The sequence below is a fragment of the Aulostomus chinensis genome, chromosome 23 (genome assembly GCF_037954235.1).
Source record: "Aulostomus chinensis isolate RoL2024-O1b breed Wild chromosome 23, RoL_Achi_v1.0, whole genome shotgun sequence".
In the NCBI taxonomy this organism is placed as follows: Eukaryota; Metazoa; Chordata; class Actinopteri; order Syngnathiformes; family Aulostomidae; genus Aulostomus; species Aulostomus chinensis.
Genome location: NC_141342.1, coordinates 22,028,920 through 22,054,935, shown reverse-complemented (window position 1 = coordinate 22,054,935; position 26,016 = coordinate 22,028,920). Strand labels below are relative to the sequence as shown.

At 44.8% G+C, this 26,016-nt stretch overlaps 1 protein-coding gene across 1 annotated transcript in view; it reads right to left on the bottom strand.

Moving 5' to 3' along the window:
• Positions 1-26,010, bottom strand: part of skap1 (src kinase associated phosphoprotein 1) — a 34,514-nt gene extending 8,504 nt beyond the window's left edge. The window contains exons 1-11 of the mRNA XM_086195760.1: positions 25,779-26,010; positions 24,168-24,273; positions 23,740-23,765; positions 23,495-23,614; positions 7,417-7,497; positions 7,230-7,313; positions 7,025-7,149; positions 5,915-5,978; positions 2,912-3,082; positions 345-398; positions 128-237 (exon numbers count right to left, since the gene is read on the bottom strand). Of these exons, the coding sequence (XP_086051886.1) occupies positions 128-237; positions 345-398; positions 2,912-3,082; positions 5,915-5,978; positions 7,025-7,149; positions 7,230-7,313; positions 7,417-7,497; positions 23,495-23,614; positions 23,740-23,765; positions 24,168-24,273; positions 25,779-25,818 (981 nt within the window). The 5' untranslated portion in view covers positions 25,819-26,010. The remainder of the gene's footprint in view (positions 1-127; positions 238-344; positions 399-2,911; positions 3,083-5,914; positions 5,979-7,024; positions 7,150-7,229; positions 7,314-7,416; positions 7,498-23,494; positions 23,615-23,739; positions 23,766-24,167; positions 24,274-25,778) is intronic.
• Positions 26,011-26,016: the final 6 nt, after the last annotated feature.

Genomic DNA, 26,016 nt, shown 5'->3' with positions numbered 1-26,016 from the left:
ACTCTTTATAAACAGCTATAATTGCTCCTGCAGTCGTGCCGCGAGCGCTCAAGATGGACGTGGGATTACTAATCTCCTGTCTAGAGACGTGCGTAGGAATGAAATAATCTGAGGGTTCGACGCTGACCTTGCTAATGATATAGATGAGATCTCCTCTCTGGAAGGCCAGCTCATCCGGCTCGTCGGCCTGGCAATCCCATAAACTCTGGTAGTAGTTGGCATAATCTGCCGAGCCGGCTGAGAGGAGGAGAGAGCACAGATTAAATAAACGGTGCTCATTTTGATCTTTTTTTTCTGACATCTGAACGACTAAATGTTCTTGTAAATAGAAGAGGAGTTCTGACCTGGTTTGCTGGTTGCTGCACTGCCCTCACCCACCGGATCCAAAGAATCTTCCTCTAAACAAAGGAGCAAATTAAAATGAATTATATTTACGAGATTTTTTTTATTGAGCTGGAGAAATTAAATAGATAAACATTTGATTTGACAGGAAACAGCAAAATATTGATGTAGATGACTGTTTTTGTCCTCCACATTACAGACAAACGAGCAGAAAAACAAATGTAACGACAGAATAAAACAGACGAGATCATGAGCCAATCTCTGATTAATCTCCACCAAATGAGTCTTTTTCTAGACTGAACTCCACAACCAGGATCAATTTGTTCAAATTAATCAGAGTAAAAGGCAGGGAAAGAGGCTGTCTTTAAGGCAGGCGGAGGCGGACGTGTCATCGACTTTGGGGCGTGGCACCTGGTGGTCTGAGATGTGACATGGCGATATGCCTGCCCTCCTCCTCCCACATCCATCCTCCACACCGGCAGGCTGCTGACAGCAACGCCACAACCCAGCAACACTATCCACCTTCCAGCAGAACCTGCGCCTCTGCTTCCAGGAAGAGCAGGGATGTGTACACACACACACACACACACACACACACACACACACACACACACACACACACACACACACACACTAACATCCAAGTGGCAACAGTGCCTAAAAATGTTTACAAAAATTCAGGAAAAAAACTGACACGAGAAAATGCAGATGAATTTTTCATCTCCTTTACTGCAAATATCAGGAGCTCCTTCACGCAGATGAGCAGCAGCTCAGGTGTTGTTCTACCACTGCAGGAGACAAGAGGAACGAGGCCTGGGGATGTCGTTCTTATTATGGAGCGTCCGGTTCACTCGTCTCCCAACCAGAGTGTTTTTGGCTAAATGTCTGAAACAAGATGTGTGCTTAAAAACCTGGGTTGCTAACAAGAGTCTGGAGGAGCCTACAGAGGTCATGGAGGTCATTAAAGGTCATCAGGAGGAAACACAAGAAGCCTGAAGCTCAGTGGTGGTGACCTTGAAGTCATGTGACCCTGGAGTAGCTCCTTCACAGGCTAACGTTAGCTTAGCACTGCTAACCGTAGCATCCAGGCTTCCAGCATCATCAGAGGGTTCCTTAGTGAAGATGATCCTGATGAACTGAACCTGGAAGATCATCAACTTCTGTTCACCAGAGCTGACTTTCTTCTGTCAAGAACCCTGATCCCTGTGCAGTCATGGAGCTGAAGTCAAGTTCATGGAGCACATCAATCAATTCCCCATTGATCATAATTGAGACTGAGCTTGGTTGTGGCGAGAACAAAGAACCGTGAATGATGCAAAAACAATCAAGTTCAGCATATTCACGGCACAAGTTTGTCTGATTTTGATCTTCACAAATAGTTAACAAGCACTGAAGCCGAGCAGCTTGTCCTGCTTGGACCCGGTGGAACGCAGAGAGACGCAGCACGATCAGACAAAATGAACAGAAAATTCCTCAATCCTACAAAAATAAAAAGGGGGGAGAGAGCACTGATTAAAATACAACACTGCTGTGTCAACAGCTGCATCTGTGCAATGAAAGGAAATAAATTCTCTTAATTTTGAACAACTTCTGCAAATGGATGCTTTCATGTTAGCAACGAAGGAATGAGGGATAAGAAGGGAAGTCATTAAGACAAATGATCATTTGTGTTTGTTAAGAAATCAAGATTCCTTAAATACAATCATTCTTACAGGCAGATCAATGATGTATATCCCATCGTCGGGATAATCTAACAGCGTCTAATCGCTGTGCAGAAGTTGTAAGTGAGCAAAGTGAGGTGGTGGATGATTGATAGACGACGGGGTGAGAAAGTGAAAGAAAGAGCCCGTCATTTGATACGCCATCTGTGGTCAGGGTCTGTACCTCCTCCCAGATGGCTTTGAACGCCCGAGTGACAGTTTGAAGACTGATTTCCCTCTCACCAGTGATTTTGGCGAAGGTAATGTACTCGCGGAGTGAAACACAATCTTGATGTATCTTATTTAATAGAGAGAGTGATGGACGACGGCCCGGAGAAGATCGGATCACAGCTTTTGTCCTTCTTGGGGTCTTGTAGCCACCCTGACTGGTGGGACCGCCTCCCTCAGTCTGGATTCACGTGAACCCTCCTGCAACGTCCTCCGTCAAATCCTAATCAAAGATGTGACATGAAGAGCTCCTGGACTATTTTAAGCTACTTCCCTTCAACTAGACTGCTGTTGCTAGGCCATTTTAGCCAAAACTCTGCTTAGTGAATTGAATTGTGGGCTATTTGTTGCCAGGCAACATTAGCTAATTGGACATTCTATGACAGAGCGTTTGGTAGCGGCCTCTCGCTGATTCCAGCAACACAACCGTTCCCCAACAGTGAGGCCAGTGGAGGCAGAGATCCTGTCTGAATGTCAGGACATGCTTATTAGCAGTGCTGGATGTAAAATGAGTCATCAGTCTGGTTGTCACGGCGATGAGGAGGTGCCTGGACCCACAGGATTCCCAGCCAGGGGATCATCAGCACTCTGGTGTGAATGAAGCAGTGATGTTGGTGTGTGTGTGAGCAGCACCCTCGTACCTGGCAGCACCTCGTAGATATCTTCATCCTCCTCCTCCCCCTCCTCCTCCTCTCCCCCCATCTCCTGGGCAGCACCAGGGCGGGCCGGGCCCGTCACGCCCTCTATGTCATCATAGGGCTTCTCTTCATCCTCTTCATCCTCATCAAAAGGAATGACGCTGGAGCTGAGATCTATGAGTGAGAAGGCGGCGTGAGTGTCACGATGGAGCGCACACAGACACACACATGCATTCAGTGGCAAAGTAAGAGGAATGTCTGAGTGGCGGCGGCGGCAGCGCATACACGTCCCACAAACCTGCAGTGACAAGCCTGTAAATTCTTCTCATTATCTATTCATCTGCTCATTATTTTTTCAGCGCTGCAATTAATTGAATTAACTGCTATTATAATTTTGCACAGACAAAATGTGACGTGTACAAATTGTTTGTTTTGTCAAACTAACGGTCCAACAAACCAACCCTCGGCTACAGAAGGCAGAGCGAGCACACGCTTGATGATGAGCTACCCAATCCATCAGTTAGGGATGCAGTTTCTGTCAATCAGCTGATGCATTACAAAGTTATCTTTTTGTTTTCCAAACTATGTGCAAATGTCCCTGGTGGGCAGTAAAGGTACTGCAGACGGGCCACTGGCCTTTTACCTCAAGGTTTTTATTTCTGTACTTTGGTTCATAATTACAATAAAAACATTCATGATTAAATGTAACATGTTGGTTTGGGCCCAACCAAACTGCCAGCTTATTTTGGCTTTTTAACAAAAAAAAGCGTCAACTGACTAAAATGAACAAGAAACTCAAATGTGTCTAAAATTCCTTTTCATTTTAGAGAACAAAATTTAAGCCATTAAGGTTTCCCACAAAGACATCAATGTTGCTAAAACTAGACTCAAATCATTTGCATTCCAAAGGTGAGAGTAAAATGCACGACGTTAGAAAACTAAATCCTGACGAAATGAAGGAAGAGCTTCCGACACGGTCGCTCACTGGAGTCGATGTCTTCTCTCTACTGGCCGACGTCCACATTTGTTTGGATCGTGTGGACGTGAGCTCACATGTAAACTTTAGCACTGTAACTTGTGCCAAGACTTTTTCACATGTAACATTAATTTTCCATGTTTATTATTGGCAACTACATTAATATCAGAATGATTTTCCCCATAAAGAGCAGCATTCGTCAAAGTGTAGTTGACATCGCGTCTGACGTGGCGTAATTTTATTTCAAAACTTTTATCGTCTGGTTCCGAGAGTCGAGCTCAACAACTCTTCTGCACTTCACCTCCTAATCTGTGTGGATTATTAATCTGCATGTCGAACACGCAGGGAATGGGGGAAATATCTCATCTTTTGTGTTTGTGATTAAAGGTTTGGGAGGGACTCTCTTCCCCCTGATGCAGCACCCACCCACACCCACACCCACACCCACACAGCCTCGCCCTTCTAACCCTATGAGCACCAAGTCTTTAGAGGAGCCACAAGAATGTTTTCATGTAAATCAGGAGAAGAGGAGGGTAAGTCACGATCAACATCTTCTGTATTCAACTATGCTTTGTGGTAAAACCAGTCTGGAAGGAAGTAAGACAAACTGCAGAGTGTCTGTTACTTCCCGCAAGTCGGCGGCCCAGCCCGAGCCCATTTTAGAGTAGACAAGGCGAGAGCGCTTGCTCAGATGAAGCAGCAGTCTCATTGCAGGCGACTGGCCGCTGCAACACAGGGTATCAGGTCCTCGGCTGTCCACCAGCAGCCAGGCAGAAATCAATGCTGCTGGAGGATAACCAGAACAGCTACAAATCAATTTCCTGTAAGGCGGAATTCAGGAGGAGACTTAGAGAAGGGGTGGTTGGGGGGGGCACGACATGGCAAGTGACACGTCCAGCGAAGAGAGGCAGGACTCTGATGTTTGGATCCTGTGAGACAGATATGATGAACAACTCTCTTTCACTTCTGACCTTTTCTCTCACAAACACAGACTTTGGTGAGGAAACAAAACAAGGGGGGAAAAAACAGAAATCTGGAAGGTTCATCATTTTCCATTCAATGCAGCTCAAGTCAATTGTATTTATAGTTTAAGGCAGAGGCCTATGTGCTACCTCGGTATGCTTAGGCCCTCAATTCAGAGGAGAAAAGGCTCTGATACTGAAGGAGAAACCCTCATAATTTGAGTCAAAAAGGTGGATCAGATTCAGGGAACAACAAGATTTAACAGGACTATTTGTTAGAAGAGGCCTCCTGGTTCACGTGCACAAAGCGAGTTTGGGCAGGAGAACCACACAAGACTCTTCATAACCCCTCCAAGAAAAAGCAGAATAAACAAGAACCTAGTCTTCGTGATGCAGGTTCTGCTGGGGCCTGGAGCCCAAACACAGCTGGACAGAACTAAAACCTTTGTGGGCTCGTAAACGCAGCTGAAGACGTCATAGCTCACGTCGTTCCAAATAACTGCTCGGTGCTGTAGCGAGGGATCATTGAGGGGCCGTACCAAAGAGAGATGGACATCCGTTAAAACTCAACTTACAGCCAGCAAAATGGTTCTAACAAGGAAGTGGCATAAAGCTGATCGTTTCACAGGAAAAGCTGACATACAGGAAACATTTTTGACAAGAACTGGGAAAAGTGCACCACTACATGACCCAGCACGGTTACAAGTAACTAAGCTGCTGAAGGGAAATTCTCTTTGTGCTTTTACCCCAGAGCCAGACAAAAGGATAGATGCCCTTCTCTCGGGAGCTGAGACTCATGCTAGTTAGCTTAGCACAACGAATGGTAGTGGAACTACAGAACTATCCTGACCAAAACAAAGTTGTACAGCAAAAAATCAGGTTCCTCTCATTCCTAAATGCAGCCCTGGGGAGAGAAGGTTCTCCTGTTCCTTTCAGTTGTGGAATACTGGAAACAGGAGTGCATTCATGCCTGAATCACTCTTGACAACGAGGACTGTTTATGTGTGTTGTTAGGCATTGAAACAACACAATGAAGAATAAAAACCACACTCACACATACACGCTTACCTCTAAGTACAAAGTTAATCTGGTTCACCCACTCTCTGGCCTCTTGGGGGCTGCTGGCCGTGAACTGGAGGGACAGAGAGGCAATAAAAGTGTGATTATGACCATGGGAGTGACCAGTAAAATGAGCTGTGAATCTTCATCGCTGAGGCCAGTTAGTTTGACAAAATAAACAGAAATCTATTCATGAGCCAATCTGCACTGCAGAACAATTATCTGCTGTTTCATCAAAATAAAAACAATTCCTTCTCATTAAAATAAGGGTCCAATGTATGAACTTCCACTTCTACATTTTTGTATTTAGAGAAGAACTCATTTGACACTGCCACCGAATGGGTATAGACACCTCAGGTCCAGGCTAGTTAGCTTAGCCCAATGGCTGCTCGTGGGTGGGAAGTGTTAGCATCAGCTAGCTCAGGTCCAGGCTAGGTAGCTTAGCACAATGGCTGCTCGTGGGTGGGAAGTGTTAGCATCAGCTCGCTCAGGTCCAGGCTAGGTAGCTTAGCACAATGGCTGGTGGTGGGTGGAAGTGTTAGCATCAGCGAGCTCAGGTCCAGGCTAGTTAGCTTAGCCCAATGGCTGATAGTGGATGGGAAGTGTTAGCATCAGCTAGCTCAGGTCCAGGTTAGTTAGCTTAGCCCAATGGCTGGTAGTGGGTGGATAGTGTTAGCATCAGCTAGCTCAGGTCCAGGATGCTGGTGTGTCCAGCAGGAATCCTCCTCCTCCTCCTCATCATCAGTAGCAGCAGTCGCTCTTCTAGTCCTCAACAAACCTTTGGTTCTGTTGACCCAAGTTCCAGTGGAGCTTTGGAGGTGCTGCGTCAAATCCCTGCTCCCAGTCAGGAAAGTAGTTCCGGCTACGTGTCTGATTCTACCACGACAACGTCTCCTCATGTTAAACTGGTATTCATCACCAAGGTTACACAACCCTCCTGATATTAATGCAGGCAGAGACGCAGCTACGCTAACACTTCCCACCCACTACCAATCATTGTGCTAAGCTAACTAGCAGTAAACTCTTTAGGCAAGATGAGGGGTAAAATAAAAGAAACACCTTCAAAACACCACGTCCAACACAATATGTGTCACGCTATTCTCTTGTGGTTATACAGACCTGGAAACTCCGCCTCCCAGGGGCAACCAGCTCGAAACATGAGTGTCTTTTGGCGTCTTTCCTCAGGGTGGGCGCCAGCTGAACACTGTAGTCGTTGATGTAGAATGAGCCTTTCTGCTGTTTATCTGCAGGGATGAGGACACACTGTTACCTGGCTAAGTTCATGGTGCTCCGATGGTTTTACGAATCTACATTTCAAGCAAACCTTTTTCACTTCCAAAGTAATAGAAGACGGAATTGTTCAGGATGCACCATCTCTTCTGCCACTCCGAGCCGAAGAAGCTATGGTCTAAAAAAATCAAATGGCATATTAAAACATTTGGACATGAACCAAAAAACCCTCAGGTGCAGATTTACATTTCTCGAGACAAAGGAGCTTGTAGCTAGTGAACCTTTTCGTTTCTTTTCCAGGTAGCCTTGCTTCAAGATGTTGTTGAGGTCTTGAGCCGCCACAGGGAGGATGTCGTCAAAGTCTGTGTACATAAACAGATTCATGCATGTATAAATTACAAGGGGGGGGGGGGGCACTTGAGGGTGAACAAGGTAACAGATGAGTCTGTGGGCGTGCTCGCCTCTGCTCAGCTAGTGCTAGCTAGCTAATCTCTCCCCTCCTTGGCAGTGATGCCTGCACTTGGGTCAGGGGTAGTGAGCGTGTGCAGCTCAGGTGGCGAGATGGTGGAGAAGATGGCGTTTACATGCTGGAACTACATGCATTGTTCTGAACTGGTACCATCACAGTGAAAAGCATCAAGTGCCCAGAGGATATCATGTGTCCATCAGCTGTGAAAAAATGTAAAATTTGAAGAAGCAGCTGGAGGCCGAGTGGCAGAGAAGGAGAACGCTCCTGCCGGTGCTGCAGGTCCAACACAACAACAGCCGTCTTTTAAATATGAGGGAAACAACACGCGTGTACTTGGTTACATGGCGGAGACGCATCTTTCAATAAGATAAAGTGCCTCGCTGCACTCCTGATTTTATGTTTAGTTGAATCAAACGTCATTGCTAATAAAGAGCTGCAGATGAGGAAACTGCATCTGCTGTCACGTTCCGCCATTAACTTTCAGGATGAAGTAATTTACTGTGTTCAAGCAATGCAAAAGGCTTCTCATTAGTGGGAACATAAATAAGGTAACACCGAAACACAAGATAGGTTTTAATGGCGGGAACTCCGCACTCTAACGAGTGACTTTTAAAAGTAATGTCACTCAACAGTGGCTCCATCTACTGCATGAAGAGCTCCGTGCTCCAGTAAACATTTAATTATGAAGACAGTGTTTGCATGTAAATGAGTGAACTGCATAAACGACCTACTTGGGTTAAAAATGGGGATTTTTTTTTTTTTTTTTTTTGCTTTAAGGTATCAAGTGTGAACCCTGACAGTAAATCAAGAGAGGACAAACAATGTGTGCCTCAGAGCTTTCGTAGCTGATCCAACTTTCCTATACCAAATGTACAATTTGGTGAACTCAATATTTAACACAAGCCAATTCAACAGGGGCTCATCATAAAAACATTATAAATCAAACACAGGATTAAATATATCAAAAACAACTGAGAAACACTGATCCAGTGATAAATGGTATTAGCAACTGTGTATAAATATAACAGAGAAACAGAAAATCTTTGCGTTAAAGAAGCTGAAACTAGACAATGTTGAAAATATTTCCAAAAATGATCACCATTAAATATTAAGAGTTAATTTCAATTCTTGACTGCGTGAGGCTCTGCTCCACTGGAAAGCAGCTTAATTCCAGGGTGACGCCCCGTGTGTGTCAGGTCGTCTGTGGATCACAAAGATCCCAGCAGGACCTGGGGATCGATAGGTTTACATCTGCTCACTTCACTTCCTGTGGGACGAGAACCACCTCCTCTGATTGGAGGTGGGAGCAGTTCGTGATGCGTTCTGGGTTTGAGGGGAATGTTTTCAGAGGTCAGCCTCGGGCGTCACCTTCCGGCCTGCTTCAACAGAAGTACCTGGCTTTTCTGTGAAAACATGGTTCACTTGCACCGAAGTCATTTGTCAACAGGAATTAGTCTCATAGGAATGGAGGCAGAGGCTTAACAGGAAGTGCCTTTTTAGTCTGAAGCACAGCCACAATTCAAAGGTCATTTACACAAGTCAGAGTGACACTCCATTCAGACCCCAATGACTGGGGATGCCTGGAGTCCATCCCCCTCCGAGAGGACCTGTTTAAAACCAAACATGTCATCCTGGAACTGGATCTGCTGCTTTCAACAAAGACGTCCTGAGACAAACAGGAAGCTGGTTCCCATGCAGAGGAGTCAGGCCCAGCAGAACTAAAGGGGCTCTGATCCAAAGAGCAAACTAAAGCTGGCATTCCACAGACTAAGATCCCCACCGTCTGGTGTGTGATCCCATAACCCCGTGCCGCTTCAGCTCCTGGGCCTGACAGATGAGCGGGTCGTCCCGGAGCAGAGCCCCAGACACCTTGCAGTACTAACACACTCACATATCATCAGCTACCTTTGTGGATGGACTGACCGCTGACACTATAAATACAGAGGTGCTAAAGACTGTTTTGTCAAAGAGAACCTGATTCAGTCCATCATAACAAACAGTGGCCATTACGCTACCCCCACCTCATCTATCCGCCACCACTCTGTCCATTTTTCCCCGGGCCTGCTTCCCCGCTGCAGCCCACTTCTAATCCCCTCATCCGTCTGCTTCCCCTGCTCTTCATTTATCTCAGAGGTCGAGCCCAGCTAATAGATGAGGAGGTACAACATCAACACGCGTCGCTCTCATCTGCTCCAGTCAATAAACATTACACATTCATGCCTGTTTCACACGTACACACGGCTGCTCACCCCACCTCGCTCCACCGGCCCTCCCCGGTTCCACCCCAAACACGGACGCACCACCAGCCCACATGGGGACTGAGATTACAGGAGGAAAGTTTACTGAAAATTAGCAGAAGCTTTCCAGAAACGTTCAAAAGGCAGTTGGAAACTTTCCATGGAAATTAAAGCATTTGCGGAAATTTTTTTCATGACTGTACTTTCTCTGAATCACATGACATAATAAATAAGGAATTCCATATCAGAGTTACCGAAATACACTCCAGAAAATTTCATGACCAAGAACTGTGTGTTGATTGGATTTTTCAAAGCACACAGATTCTAATATTCAGATATTTGTGAAGCCAAAATCCCTGACTTTTCCAAAGAATCTGAGCTTTAATCATTTTCCAAAAAAATTTGCAGGTGTGGAAATTGCAAGTAAGAAAATGCAAGTATTTTTAATGTGTGTGTTTTTTTTCTTAAGAAGAGGCTCATTTAAGGTGAAAATTCAAACAAATAAAAACCACTGCAAAGTCAACAAGCAATTTTTCAGAAAACAAAATAACCACCAAATGTCTGAAAGGGACGTCGGATGATGGAATCATTTGTTGTTGAGTCTTACCACCCATTTTTTTTTAACTTTATCAATCATTTAAAAGCAAAACCCAACGAAAAAGGAGAAAAAAGCCCATCAGCATCACGTCCACGGGGGCAGACAGGCACCCTGCACAGGCTGGGATTCACAGGACTGAGCTGGCCGTCGGGGGTTACATGAACAGATTCTTCACCTGTAGGGATAAATACACTCGATCAATGACATCTGAGCAAACCCACAAATACTAAATGGTGTTTTTTAAATTTGAAATACTCAATAATCTCACATAAATGGAGTCATGTCATTTTGAAGATGTGTAAATTACAAAAGTGTGCATGCGTATCTGCTCGTGAGAATGAAGTGTGTGGACATTTGAGTGCATGACAAGATAAATACAGCCAGCTTAAATTACCCCGGTTTATCCCCGTTAATTCCCACGGAAAGTTTCCGACAGGGAACATGACTGGAACGTTGCAAACCGAGGTGTGATGACAACAGAGAGCACGAGTTCTGGATTCTTCCACAGGGTAGCAGCACAAGCTCAAAGCTTCATTTAGCTGCTGATCCAAACAAAAGCTGATCCTGATTGGCTGAGAGTTAACAATGCCTCCTTTAATGGGGAATCCACATTAACACCTCTTTGGGACCGATGCAATTTTAAGTGGATATTCAGAGGTAATGTTATTGGAAAATGTGCAATTTAGAGCATTAAAGAATCCCAACAAGCATCATGGTGTTTGAGTTTGAGTACAGCCACAAAGAGACACATTAATGCATCTAATTAAGACCTCGTGAAACTCTCAGACAGACGGCACTCTTTCATAAAAATCATAAATTGCCTTATCAATTATTCAGGGCGATACCAAGACTTCATTTTCATCCCTTTTGCGTTTTAATTAGCCTCATCCACAGCTTTGGTATTGACATTAATTTGATGGCAATTTATTGATATTTCAGTATAACCTATTTAGCTGAGTGCAATTACCAACAAAGAGAAGCAGATAGATGCGATGAGGCATCATGGGTTTCCTCAATCAAGGTAAGGAGCCGCTAACTGAATTGCCCTCAGTGGTCATCAGCAGGAAGACGTCCAAATAGAAGGAAATAATCAATAGGGATTGATCGCAGATATGTTGTGCTGCCTGATCCCAACAAAGACATATTTCCGTGAGTGTGCTGACCAGCCCGATCTGTGCTGGATTCTCTCCTCAACTTGTTTGAAGACTCGGAGGGATGCGACACAAGTGCATCTGAACTGCCAGCGGTTTGCCACCGCCACCATTTCTCATTTGGTTATTCACACTCTCTCAGCGTGGCGTTATGAGCTCAGCAGTTGATCCCCATGAAAAAAGGCTGATTTATGTGAGCATGACCAGAGGGAGTTAATGTATTCTCTCATTAAAATCCACTTTAGTTAGGCTGAAAGTCAATCAAAGGCTGGATGGCGAGGGAATCAGAATGAAAGGAAATGGCTGGGTGGGAGGACTAATACGTGACATTACATCTAACGCCAGCCATAATGCAACAAAGATGTTGTGAAAACATAAAGCCAAGATGTTGATGATGATACTACAGCAGGCGATGGAGGCTCCTATCTTGTGGGTGTGTATGGGGGGGGGGTCACGAAGCGTCAGATCCACAACTCAGAAATATGCTTCGACTCTTACTTTGTGACTTTCTGCTGTTCAGTGCTCATGAGCGATTCCCCCTCCGCTGCAGGTGGAGAGGAGGCCGGCTCGCTCATCTCACATTTGATGAAAGTTGGTCATCAAATGTTGTTCTGCCTGGGATTCTGTGGATCTGCAGCTCGAGTGCCGTCCCGAGGACGACCCTCCTCTTTAGGTTGCGGGAGGCGTCGTACCTCGTAAAGCCCTCTGAGGTGATTTGTGTTAGACATCCACGAGTTTACTTTCTTAATATTTACTTGTTTAAAAAAAGAACCATGCACAAAATATATCCATCCAAGAATGAGGGCTATTATTCATGCCAGACATCGCTATCCCAACTCCACACACACACACACACACACACACACACACACACACACACACACACACCTGAAACACACCACATGATAAAACCTTCTCTTCTTTTAAAAACTCATTTAAATTATTTGACTGATGTCGCAATTGGGATTTGATTCACAACATCAGGAGGAATTATCATTATTGTGTCATTAAATTATAAAACATTGTTTGATAATGAATCTGTAACAAACAGACATTTTCTTGAGTCGGCAGATTACCATTTGCATGCTGGGAAATCTCTGCAAATTCACCATATTTCATGAGAAGGATGCTTTGATACAAATTTGGACTTTAGAAAATATTGCTCCCCCTGCAATTTAAATCATACGCTTGGACATGTTGCAATTTCCATACATCGTTCAGCCCAGGTCGCTGTTACGCTGCTTAACCTGTTTACACTCAATCCCAGTGCCCCCCCATCATCGGAGGTGGGACGCCACCTTGTCAGCGGCTGGTGTGAAGCTGCCTCCTCGGGGCTGAAGCTCTTTTTTACTCATTTGTCGATTCGGCTCTCCGACTTCTTCTGCTGCCACCTTACCGGCAACAATCCACCGCACACGTGATAACGGCCCTGCTATGGGGAGGCTGCGCACGCTTAAAATCTTAAGTTAATCTGTCTAATTTCTAGTTGAAGCCTCTAATTAAATTGAAGGTACAACACAATCACCTAGAACCTCGTGAGACATGGGACTGTTTAATGCATCCGTACACACAGTGTTGCATGTGAGGACTGAGATAAGAAAGCTCCGCCTGAAACGGCCCCTTAATGCCGTCTTATATTTGATGCAGTGAGACTAGAAACTGTTCCCTTATTCCTTTGTAATTTGTAAATTAGAAGTTCAGTTCCTTCCTTTTCTGCTGAGCTGTATTTTTTTAGGACACAGTTGTTTTGTCTCTTTTTGGCTGCAGCGTACATTTATCTTCACCTTTCGGCGTGTCGTTTATTGTGGACATTTTGAAGCTTGTTTTGTTGGGAGAGCAGTTTGAAACGCCAACAAAAATAATAATAATAATGAAAAAAGCCAATTTATTTGTGAGCGAGGAAAACATATTTCAGAAATGTTTGCTTCAATTGAGTTACAGCGATTAGTGATTACAGCTGCTGCACACGGGTTTACAGGAGTGACAAAGCTTGCAATGTTTCCCGTCCGTCAAAGATGAAAATGATCCCGAGTATGTAAAACCGAAGTCATCCCTCCAACACGCGAATGTCACGACAGCCAAAGACAGAGCTTTACACTTTCATCCATCCAGACAGGCAGAGAACAATGCGGCCAACAAATCAGTTATTTACTCGTAGGAGGATATAGATCAGTTAACATTGTGCACTTAGTGGGATTAATACCAGTATTTATGGGCGTGTGCAGGAGGTGACCCCTCGCCGCTCAGGTAGGGATCAAGACCAGCAAGTTATCATATGTTTTCTTTCTCCTTTGCACAGTCCTTGAGTGCGAGGGCTTTCACAGAGCCTTTCGATGCAAGAGGTATTGCATTGAATGCAGCATCAGGGGGCAGGACCTGACCCCCGCGTGAACTCTGCTGATGAGGTGAAACAGAAGGCAGCGAGAGGCTCCCCGGCCCTGAGGGGGCTGCGGGGAGGAATGCTGCCGATTCTACAGACGGAGAGAGTGAGACCCTCTTCAATACTGTCCTTGATTAGGAAAAAGGATTCACTCAGTGCACCTTCACCCACCCGGCGCTCAATCTGCACGCAGGCCGGGCTAAATTGATACATTTTTCCTCATTACAGCGGGAGGCCTTAGCTGCGCGTCCCTGCAGCGCGACGGCGGCCGTCACAAGGCAGCGCAGAGACAGAGAGGCTCTGAGGTTAAGGGCAGAATGTCCTCCCTGCCCTCCTCTCCTCCCCCTGATTTGATTAGGACTTCAGCCATCGATACATAAACCGTGTTTAGAAGCTCCTAATGCACGTGTTTGAAGCTGAGCAAACATGCAGTGCATTATATCAGCCTGTAAGATGCCTGCATGCTCTTCTAATCATATTCAGTGGGATTTATTTATGCAGGAGGGATTTGGGTTGGTTTTTTGTTTTTTGTTTTTTTTTGTTTTTGGATGAGGGATGTCAATCAAATTAAATCTCTCGCTTGAGATAAAAGCTTTTGGCCGGCTGGATCTCTTAGAGCAGGATAAAAAATTGAGAAGATCAGGTAAATACTTCAGTCTTTATTTGAGAAATGTTTTATTCCTCTACGGTCTGATGCGGTTGTTGTGCTTTGATGCAGCTTTGGAGAATAAAAATATCTCTTGACTTCCCGCTGGAACAGATGTCATTCCAAGCTCCATTTTTGCTCCATTCCTCCATTCAAACATGGCAGGCCGGCCACTGTAGAGACACTAAGGGGCTAAATTTACTATGTGACATCGGCTTCCCCCTGGGCAGCCATAAGTAGCGTCTACAGTGACCCTGAATTTCCCTTTTGTAGATTTACTACCACTATTCAAATGCTTAACTGCAGATACAATGATCCTCTAATCGCTGGGGAAGGTTTTCTGCTGCTTCACTGACGGGCACAAAAGGGAAAAAAAGAAAGTAGTAAGAATATAAATACTAACAATGGAGGAGTTCAGGGCCACAGGAGAGCATCTGTGATAAAAACGGGTTATACGACAGTCAAATAGAGAGCCTGGAGAGAAAACACTTCAAGAAAATCAACACACTCAAAATGTACTGTTATCGCAACTTTAAAATGCCACCATTATTTCCACTAAAACGCTTTAAATGTAATTTAAACAATCATGGTAAATAAATATCTTGGCGAGGAACGCGTTATTGCACTGTACTTTCAGAGCAATTTCTCATTACGCATTAGCCTTTTACATCATCGCTGTTATTTTATTGTCACTGCAGTTATATATTCAACCGGTAGACAATTACCTGACGCCGCCGTGGCTTAACCACCAGCGTCTATCAGCTCGTCAGCAGCTTACAAATGAGTCGAAATTTATTTCTAACGAAGACCTGACAGAGGAAGTGTTGCTGAAAATATTTAACTTAATTCACCTACTTTTTTTTTAACTTGAAAATAATTTATCTTTTTTCACAGGGAATTATTTAGAACTCGATTTAATAAATCCTTTAGAAAAAAAATCCTCATTAATTAAAAAAAAACATCTGAACATGAAATGCCTTCCTATCTTTCATTTTCCTTTCAAATCTATTTTTAATTTTGAAATGAACAATTAAGATGTGTGTCAAGATTTTTATAACTTGATGATTTCTGTTCCGTCTTTTATAAAAAAAAATACGACAGAGTAAATTAGTCTGTATTTTAAGAAAAAAAAGTAGAATTTATTCAAATTTTTTTAAACTTAATTTCTTGTTCTAATCATGAAAACCAATTTTTTTTCAAAGAGGAAATCCCTCTGAATAGTTTCCATTTCATTATTTAATACACATATATTTTTATAGACATGAATCCTTCGAAAATTACTTGATTACACTCAAATGGAGTTTTTTATTTTAGGATGCAATGTCATTAAAGTGCATATCAGCTGTGTCTAAATTACAGGGTACGATGCTTCAAATTCATTTATCTTGTATACGTTTAAATTTGCCAGAAAGTTGAACATTAATTAATAATAATAATAATAATTGGGGAATAAGGTGTTTTTTTTCTCCTTTTTCTGATCATAAACTATTGAAATAAATTTTAAATAAATACCTCATTGACACAAAAATTGGGTTGCTTTGGAAAAGGATGGGTGGAATGTTGAAAATGAGTCTGGGAATGAAAATACATTCCAAAACACTTGAGCTTCCAGCTCCAATCCAATGTAAACATCCACACTGTAAATGTCAATGAAGTCATTTACAATCGTCTGTAGGACAAAATAGAGACGTTCATATAATATCAAGGGTGATTAGCAGCTCAGCTGCTGACCTCTGGCCGTCTTGTGTTTTTTAACTATGCTAACATAAAGTTGATGCTTCAAACCCTCAAACACACTCAGTTACGCTCTACAGCCAAACACCACGTATTTACCTGTAGTCATTAAATAATGGCGTTTTCTATTAAAGTGCCTTTTCTGAACGTACAGATCTAAACAGATGACATCTGCGTGTAAACGAATCCAGAGTTCTGATGCAGCAGGACAGCGGTTCTGGACAATGATACGTTTTTCTTTCATTTTCCATGCAAACTGAGTCTTTGCAATAATTTCACGGGCAACAATAATCATCAACTTCCGCTCTGGATGAGCCCTCCTCCGCCAGCCTCCATCGCTAGGCGACCCTGTCCCAGTTGGCACAGTGCTGATTCCTGCCGGCCGAGTGGAGATCCTGGTGTAAAGAGGGATGCATCCTCAACATCCTCAAATAACTCCACAAGGGCATGTTAATGACCTTAAAGTGCTCATTACAGCAACAATTAAACAGAGGGTTCCCAGAGGCATCGGGAGCCGTCGTGTCACTGTCTGCGTGTAGGCCGCCACATATCTCCCATCTCCATTTATTTCCCTAAGAAATCAGCAGGGCCACCTGGGCTTGGCATTGAAACTTCATTCATCTCCAGAAATGGATTCCAGTGGAGGGCAAAATCAAATTCTCATTTGCAAGGCAGGGAGAGAAAGAGAGGGAGTGAACGCAGGAGGTACCTGGGAACGCTAACCTCTGGGTGAACCTGCCGCATCTGATAGTTTTGCTATTTGTCTGTGACATTGACAGCTCTGGGGGAGATTAGGAGCCACCCTGCCCCAGCTTCCCACTTTGCATTCTGCCGATGTGCCGCTTTACAGATGGACTGCTGCACATTTACCTTCGTCTGTTTTTCCCTGGGATTCAACGCAGCACTCCACCGGAGGCAATGGAGGCATGTAATTATATACAATGTAACAATAAAACAAAGCAAATGAGGAGCGAACTGCGTCAGACAAACATGGAGGATGCAAAAACTACACAGTGTGGCTTTTGGAGGTGGAGGTGGGGTGGGGGGGTGCGAGTGATGGATGCCCTTTGGTTAAATACGTCCAAATCCCCCCTTCAAGCCGCTCTCTTCTTGCCAGGCAGCGTGAATGAGTGTGTGTGAGAGAGTGTACAAGATTAATAGTGTAAACAGCGAGGGAGAGAGGGAGAGGGAGAGAGAGGGAGAGGGAGAGGGAGAGAGAGAGAGAGAGAGAGAGAGAGAAGGAAAAGACTATCAGCATCTGCAGCAGCACAGTAGCCCTCGGGGAATAGCATGAACTTTTGAACCCTGATGGCAAGCAGTCGCAGCGATGCACAGAGCCTGCTGCTGCTGCCTGGTAATGGGAGTGTGTGTCTGTGTAGAGAAGCACAGAGGCAGCAAGGAAAGGAGAGGAGAAGGAAGAGTGGAGCTCATTAACATATTTCTCGCTTCCTTGCAAACGAGCAGCCACTATCCAAATGTCATGAAATCCATACGCCGATGAACGCCGGGAGAAATGAATCTTCAGGCAGGAATTCTGACGGTAGATACAGTAGATAGCACATCCAAAGAAAGTTCGTGACTGACGGGCGTTGAGTGAGGGGGGAGCGGATCGTTCACACGACTCTGGGCTGAGTGCAGACAGGTCGCAGGTTGGCCACGACAGGGGCAAAGGTCAAAAGTTCAATAAGTGGGCAGACAGCACGACCACAGGCAGGGAGGTCATCTATGTAGACCCCCAATACAAGCCAGGTGCTGCAGGGACCACATACCTCCACCAGCTCAACAAAATGTGCAGTTTTTGTTAGGGTTAATGGTTTTGCCCCAAAATTTAACAGCTGCTTCCTCCAAGTTCACTGGAAATCAACGCACAACAGCGATGGGAGCTGCAGCTCCTGCCAGAGAGCAGCTCTGCTCTCAGCTTGAATATGTTGCTGCTCACGTCTCAGCTGAATGACTCAAAATTAAAAATGATCCCATCAAATACAATAGTAATACAATAGTAATACAATATTCATCCGACCTCAACTATTCTCCAAACATCAAACATTCAATTTATAGAAATATCGAAAAGTCAAATCATTCACAGCAAATAAAAATGAATTCTAAAAATACCCCCCCCCCCCACCAGCTGATGGTATCAACTCTGACATCACATGATGGATGGAGCACGTATGCACATCTGCACAACATTCAATAACTACACGAGCGTGGTGAGAAGATGGTCCGATTATTCTGCCTCGTATCGATTTACAAAATGGAGGGAAAGACAGACATGGTGTCCAGGCAGAGGCCGGCTCCCAGCATCACGCCGGCCCAGAAGCTTCTGCGCTTCCTGCTGGTAAACCAGCAAACCTGGTGACAACAACCTCTGTGAGGGAGGTCAATAAACAGATAAATGGAGGGATATTCTCCTGTTTGCACCGTGTATCACCCTTTTTCCTCATCCTCACACTTATTGTTGAGTCCTCCATGAGTTCACTCCGTCGAGGGCCAGTTGGCACCTGAAACATTGCTGATTAACTCCCTAATGGAGCATCAATCCATCAGCTGGCATGCATTCCTGCTGGAGCAGCCAAGAGACTCACCTCCCTTTATAGAGCTTTTTCAGGCTTCAGCCAAAATGACACAATCTAGATTTAATATTCTATTTACCAGCTCAGCGTAATAATGTTGTTACTGTTTATTGGCTCCTCATATTCAAATGAGAAACAGGCAACACGGAGACATAATTTAACAGTGGTTATCCGGCTGTATTCTACTGCCAGTAATTGGTTGAGGGTGCTGCAGCAGTAAGTTATCAGTGGCAGGAGTCACACCAGCAACCGCCGGCCTGCAGGCCAAGACAATCCATCACTCACTTTTCTGATCATTCAAGCAAATTTCCAATGATCTCAATCTTAAAGAAGATTTATAAGATCAGATAACAAGCATATTTACTTGAAATGATCGCTAAACACACAACAGCCCACTGACGCGTCTGGATCGCCCTTAGATTTCCTAAATTATTACACTGCACTGTCACTTTGGACAATACATTTTGTGTCTCGACAGAAAAATGTCGTGCCTCCATTACATGTCGTTGTCATAGGGTTTTGATAACTACAGGGAAGGATTGTAGAGGAACAAATTGGCGAATGTATCAATGTCAGCATTTTCCACTCCTGTGGTACCACATCAGCCCAGAATATCAGCAACGCTCCAGTTATCACAATATATTCAGTTTATCAGTGCACTGATAGACAGCGTGTTACATCGTACCGTATACGTATGACACATTTATGGTTGAACTGTCATTTGATACGTATCAATATCACGATTGTCTTCCTCCTGAAAATCGGCCCTACATAGGATTCAAAAGGATCAATTAACAAGCATCGATCGCAAACAGATAAAGTGACCTGATAAAGACCGAGACCTGCACACCGACTGCTCAAGGAGTTCATTCTTTAGGACCGACTTGGACACCTGAGCAGGTCTGTCATACGACAATCACAACAAAGGAGCTGACTTGGTGGTATCAAACGTGCCGCCTCCCTAAAACAAAGCTCTTCCTGCAGCATTCTGTCAGCGCGGCAGCCTCCCAGCGAGCCCCCGCGGCGCTCCCCAATCACTGGAAAACAAACAGGTCGCTCTGACTTCGTAAACTTGACCTGCAAACAGCATGACGGGGCTAAAAGTCCCACATCTGTGGATCGTCACCCAGAGTGTGTGTGTGTGTGTGTGTGTGTGTGTGTGTGTATGCGCGCGCGCATGTGCGGTGCCTACGTTTATGAATCTATAAAAGATGTACAGGAATGTTAGAGTGTGAAGGAGGGTGAAACTGTGAGAGAGAGAGAGAGAGAGAGAGAGAGAGAGAGAGGGAGCGGGGGAGGACGGAGGCAGACGAGGCTGGGGTGAGGCTGCAGGCGCGGTCAGGTCACCGGTGCGGTCGGCGGGTGAAACTCAGTTCACATTACCATGCAGACACCGGGGCTAACAATGGAGGCTCCATCTGTTCCTGTCAGCGATTACAAATCTGGTGTCACCCAGTCCACTGAAGACAACGGGCCACTGCATCTAATCAAACGACGGAGGCTCCTCCTGCGAGGAGACGCAGCCATCGACTTCATACTCGCTCACTCTCTGGTTAGGGAACAGAGAGCAGCGAAGGCAGGCAGTCGATTACCAGGAACGATAGATGTCAGAGCCACAAAGTCGCTTTTGTGTACAGTAGCCTCAAATAAAATGACTCACTTTTCTCCTTAAAGACAAACTCTATACTCCTCATCCTTTTCAGCTCAGGACCATCAAAATAAAGGTGCCCCCACAAAGGGGGGTTTCAGAATGGCGCGCACACACACACACTTTTCAAAGGTGTGGTTTTTTCTTTTTAGAGATTCAGGATGTTCGATTTTTGCAGAGACAAAAATCACAATTGATTTTGGACGATCAGATATTTACTGACGTGGATATCATCTGTATAAAAACAAGTTAATTGATTTTCACATTTTTCACAAACTGAAAAAACACGATGAATTTGAAAAACTAATTTTTTCTTTTTTCCAGTTTTGGAAATTGGGCCAATATTTGCTTTTATGACTGATAGCGATGTATTAAAAATGACCAATACCTGCCAACATCAATGACGTGCCAACATTTACAGTTGCCTCTAGGAACAATAAATGCCCTCTTTTTTAAAAATCATTTATTGATCCTGCGAATGCTCCTGCAGCTCCCATCTGCGTCTCCTGACCCCTCCTCCTAGACGCTCTGCTCTAAATCACTACATTCAAATTTCCCAACAAAGGTGTTGCGCTGATTTTTGGCTTCTCCTCTTAAATGTCACTGACGTTCATTTAGCATTTTCCCACTAACACTCCCTCTTCCCTTGAAGCAGGGCGCCGGCAGAAGTGCGAGTCATTTCTTTCAGCTGGCAGTGAACAGAGAGTGAACTATGAACTCCACATGCCCTTTTACTGAGGACACAAGCCATTCACTACACTAACATGATCACACTCCCCCGGCCATAAAAAGGACACGGCGCTGGGAGCTGTATGTTTTTCTTCCAGAATTAAATGCTATCATTATTAACCTGACAGTAAAATGTGTATTTTTACGTGTAGTTATTTAGCGTTGAGGGGAATCTGTCGCTGTTATTCAAAGCAAAATGCGTATTAAAGAAGATTCTGCATAATTGGCTATTTCTCACATTTAACGCCAACAATGGCGTGTCATGATGTTCGAGCTTAAAAGCAACAGTAACAGACGGTGCAGTTGGGCGCGCTGCCATTACAGCCTTAAGGGGAATTTTTTAAAGCATTTTAGATTTAGATTTTATCTGTTTCCCCAAGGAAATCTTGTCTTGTTTATTCTCAACAATTTCGAAAAATGAATTATCATTGTCTTTTGTTCACCATCTGCTATGATTTGTTTACTCCATTTCCCCAAAGTTGCAGAGAAAGGTGGCAGTTACTCGTCTGTGGGCGGAGGACATGAGAGGTCATTAAGCTGTTTCCAAATAAGAGGATCATTTTTGACTACATCCAGCTGGCATTAACTACCGCTAACACAAAATGACTGCCAATAACATATTCTTTTCTTGAATGAAAAATCCCAAACAGTTGCAGCTTTACCTCGGGAGAGGAGACGAAAATGATCCCTGAGTAGCGATGGGCACCTGAGGCGGCTGAGTCAATCATGCCCACCTGCAGCACGTCACGTCAAGGGCTATTAGCTGGCGCACAGAGTCAGAAATACAAAAACTCCGAACAAGAGGACAAGTCCGAGAAAGGAAGATCGAGAGAAAGATTGATAAAGAGAGAGAGAGAGGGATGGAACACACATGGCCCCTCAGGTACAGTGTTGTATTTCAAACCCAGTTGTGAAAGAATAGAGGGGGTCGGGGTCAATCAATCACTGCATTAGCCCTCAGCTACAAAGCCTCCGCTCTGTGTGGGCCGCCTTCACGCCGCCCACACAGGACACAACAGGAGCTGCCTGTCCACCACTGGAGGGAGCCCTAGTTCACCAATCAGGCCTTTGTGGATCAGCAGCCCCCTTCACAGCATCAGGAGGCCTACCTGCACGCTGGCCAGGAGGAGAGGGGAGGAGTCACTGATGTCACAGTGAGGCAGCACCCCAGCGAAGGAGGAAATTTCACAGACTTGTTTTGTTTTGTTTTGTTTTTTCCAACTTAAAGGAAAATGCAATATTACAGCTGAGCAGAGGTGGCACTTAGGTAGAAGTACAAATACATGATGAAAAGAATCAAGCAAAAGAGTTCCAGTTCTTAGATGTATTCAAATATAAAAGCAGAGTGTTGGCCTTCAAAGGTCACTTCTGTTGGCTGTTCTTGTGTTCCTGAAGCTCATCGAACAGCTGAGACTTCCTCTGCGCCGCATGACACCAAACGCACCGTTGCATTTTGTCACTTATGACAGAAAATGAAGTCTTCGGAATGTTGGACGGACACAAGACGCAGAGCTGGAGCCGATCAGAACCGATCACAAGCACACTCAATAATTCTGTCCAAATGCATTAAAACTAAGGAGCTTGTTTGAAAGGTGAAAGGGGGAGAAAGTACAGATATTTGTGTTCAGATGTAGGGAGTATAAGTATAAAGTCGAGCAATGTACCTGAAAACTCCAATTATGGCCTGTGATAAAGTATTGTTACTTGCAGTCTCACATGCTGAGCAGTTTTCTCTGGAAAACCACATCAGTTGTGTTTCTTCTGAACTGTCGAGTGCTGACGTGTCCCAGCTCTGCAGCTGGGTGAAGTCCCAGCAAACACATCACCTGGGTTTGTGGCTCTGATTCCAGTGGGCTCAAACGCCGACATCTCAAAGTTACAGTTTTAGTGAGACTAACACAATAAAACAACTTACCGTATCATGTAAATGTACTGACTGGCTTTCAGTGGAAACACATGAGCACAAATAAAGTACACAACAAGAATATGTCTGGTTTCTATGGCTCAAATTTCACCTCCTTGAACGAAGTAGACGGTGTGAGAAGAAAACTACAAATAATCCAGGCTGGAGCATTAAGATCCAGGCCTCAGCGTTCTGCTGCTTTTTACACACACACACACACACATACACACACACACACACACACACACACACACACACACACACTAAGAATCAGTCGTATTGTTGACTCACACTCCAGGGGTCCATCATCCTGGTTGTCTGAAGCAACTGAGGCGTCGTCCGAGGGGGCTGAGCGACTCAGACTGGAACTGCGGTCATCAGAACCGTCCTGGTCCCTGAAGTCAGCGGAGTCTTTGTGAAACGGGAAGATGAAGCCGAGTGACTTAACTTCAGTGTCACGTGATAAACAAAACTTGGACCCACTGACTGTACACAGCTGGATGGACTCAGCTCGCTCAGGAGGTACGTTTACTTACAGCGGGGGGGGAAGTCCTGAGGGTTTCTGGAAAACAAGAATGAGCAGCAATCAGAATCTTTCACACTGAACTGAAATAATCACATTTTCCAGCAGCCTCTGTTTTTTTCTACTAAAGACCACAAAACCACAAGATTTCAGTTCAAGCGCATGCAGCTCTTGTCATGCAGTGCAACAACAGCAGCTGTTTCCGGGGTAAACGACCTCACGTTTTACAGCCTTTTTATTCATCGTGTTAGAAAATGTCATCAAATTAAGATTAAATAATCCAGATCAGATCCTTCAAAAAGACGAAGGTGACGCCGTCAGACTCGTTCAGTTTGCTGAGAGCCACGACTGCAACAATCTCAGTCACATGCAACAGTTGGATCATGGTGCCATGACAGCGCCTGTGCGTCGTTGCTGCTGCCTCCACGGCGGCGAGCCTACCTCGCGTGGACCACTCGGAAGTTACTCAGTAGGACTTTCCGGGTCTCTTGAGTGTTTTCACTGAGGTCTTCGTCCTGAAGGATCTCTGACACAAACAGCTCACAGTCTGAGGAGAACAGGAAACAGCAGTCTTGACATCCATGACCTGGTTTTTGAGATTCTGCGAGCCCAACAAAGAGGCTGAGTTGCACTTCAGACGTGAGAGAGTTCCATCCTCAACACAGACACTGGCGCTGTCCTCTCAGGTCCCGGCCCACAGCAGCATGACCCACATCACCTTCACCCTGGGCTCAGGTTAGGAGACCGTGTGACCAGGCAGGACAACACATTTGAGAAACTTATCAAAACTGTCTCATATCAGATTTCTTTCAACATTGAGAATTGTGATACATAAACTTGCTAAAGACTGTGAATCAGATCTCTCAAATGTGTGGGGTGTCAGGTGGAGGCATGGAGGCGCAGCGTGTCAGCACTCCTACCAGCGTCAGTCAATTCTTGATAATTCCGTATCGATCCAATGAGCAAAACTCGGCAGGTATGAAAAGCAATATATTTTCCATCAATTTTGATAATCACTTGTTGTTTATAAGCAATAGATGATGAGTCGATAACGTCGTAGTTCCAACTGATGGGATCACGCTGCTGATGAAGGAATAATACTGACAAATACAGAGAAGTAGTACAAGTGGTACAAGTACAGTTCCTCTACTCTAAGCGTTATGGAATAAAAAGTAAAACATACACCCAAGTTCCTTTGAGTACTCAAGTACAGCTACTCAGAACGACTAAGAAGTGATTTGCAATATTAGAAGGGAACCTGTCAGCTGTAGAGAACGGTGCCTTTGGCGCTACAGCTGTTTTAGTAAAAACACGCATATCTGATGCAAGTGTGTCAACATCATACATCACAAGAGGAAGTACCATGATATACTGCAGGAACAATAGTTTTCTTACTCATAATAACTCACAAGCACCCTTCGACAAATAATGTGCCTTCAAGCAACCTAAAAAACTGCAGTGGACCAGACTGTGATTGGATTAATCACAATACCCCCCCCCCCCCCCCCCACACACACACACACACACACACCAGCACTTTAATGAACTGAGGAAGTGTTGCTTTTCAGTTCCCATCCCCTCGTCTCATTTCTGTCATACGACTTCCTAGGCACCAGCGACCTGTGACCTCCGACACTTCTGTCACAGCTCAAATGGCGACCATCACGTCACTCATCATCAACACTTTCTTTCACTGCAGCTCCGAACACACGACAGACAGGTTGGACCACAGCGGTTATCTGACTCAATGTCCTCCGTCCCACGCCACACAAACGCACGTACACATGCAAATGCTACTCTAAAGGCTTCGTTTGTTCTCCTGGTCGTCCATGCAAATGTGGTCAATGCAGCGTTGGGAAGAGTGACAAAGCTAAATGTGATGTTGTTACACCTGGTGAGAAAACGGTCAGCAGTAAAAAGACATTGGTCAAATGAAAATAACCAGTCGAGCACTGCTCCGATGAGCCTGGCTGCTGTGTTCACATGGTAGCAGCGTTTCTCGAGACAACTGTAGAGTTTCAGTAAGACAAGAGGAAAATCTAAAGACGTTACCATCCAAAAGCCTCCTGATGTCGTATGGGATCGTCCCCATCCCTGACTCCACCTGTCCAACTCAGCAGACTTCGGTTCGCTGACCTGTCGGCACTTTTTCTGTCTCCACACCTGGTTACTCACTCCTGGAGGCAGCCTGTCATGCTGTAACGCTCGCACACAGTCGCAGGCCAACGGGTGCAGCAGCCACCCACCTGTGTTCTCTCACCCTGAAGCCTCACTTCCGTGAAGGCATCTA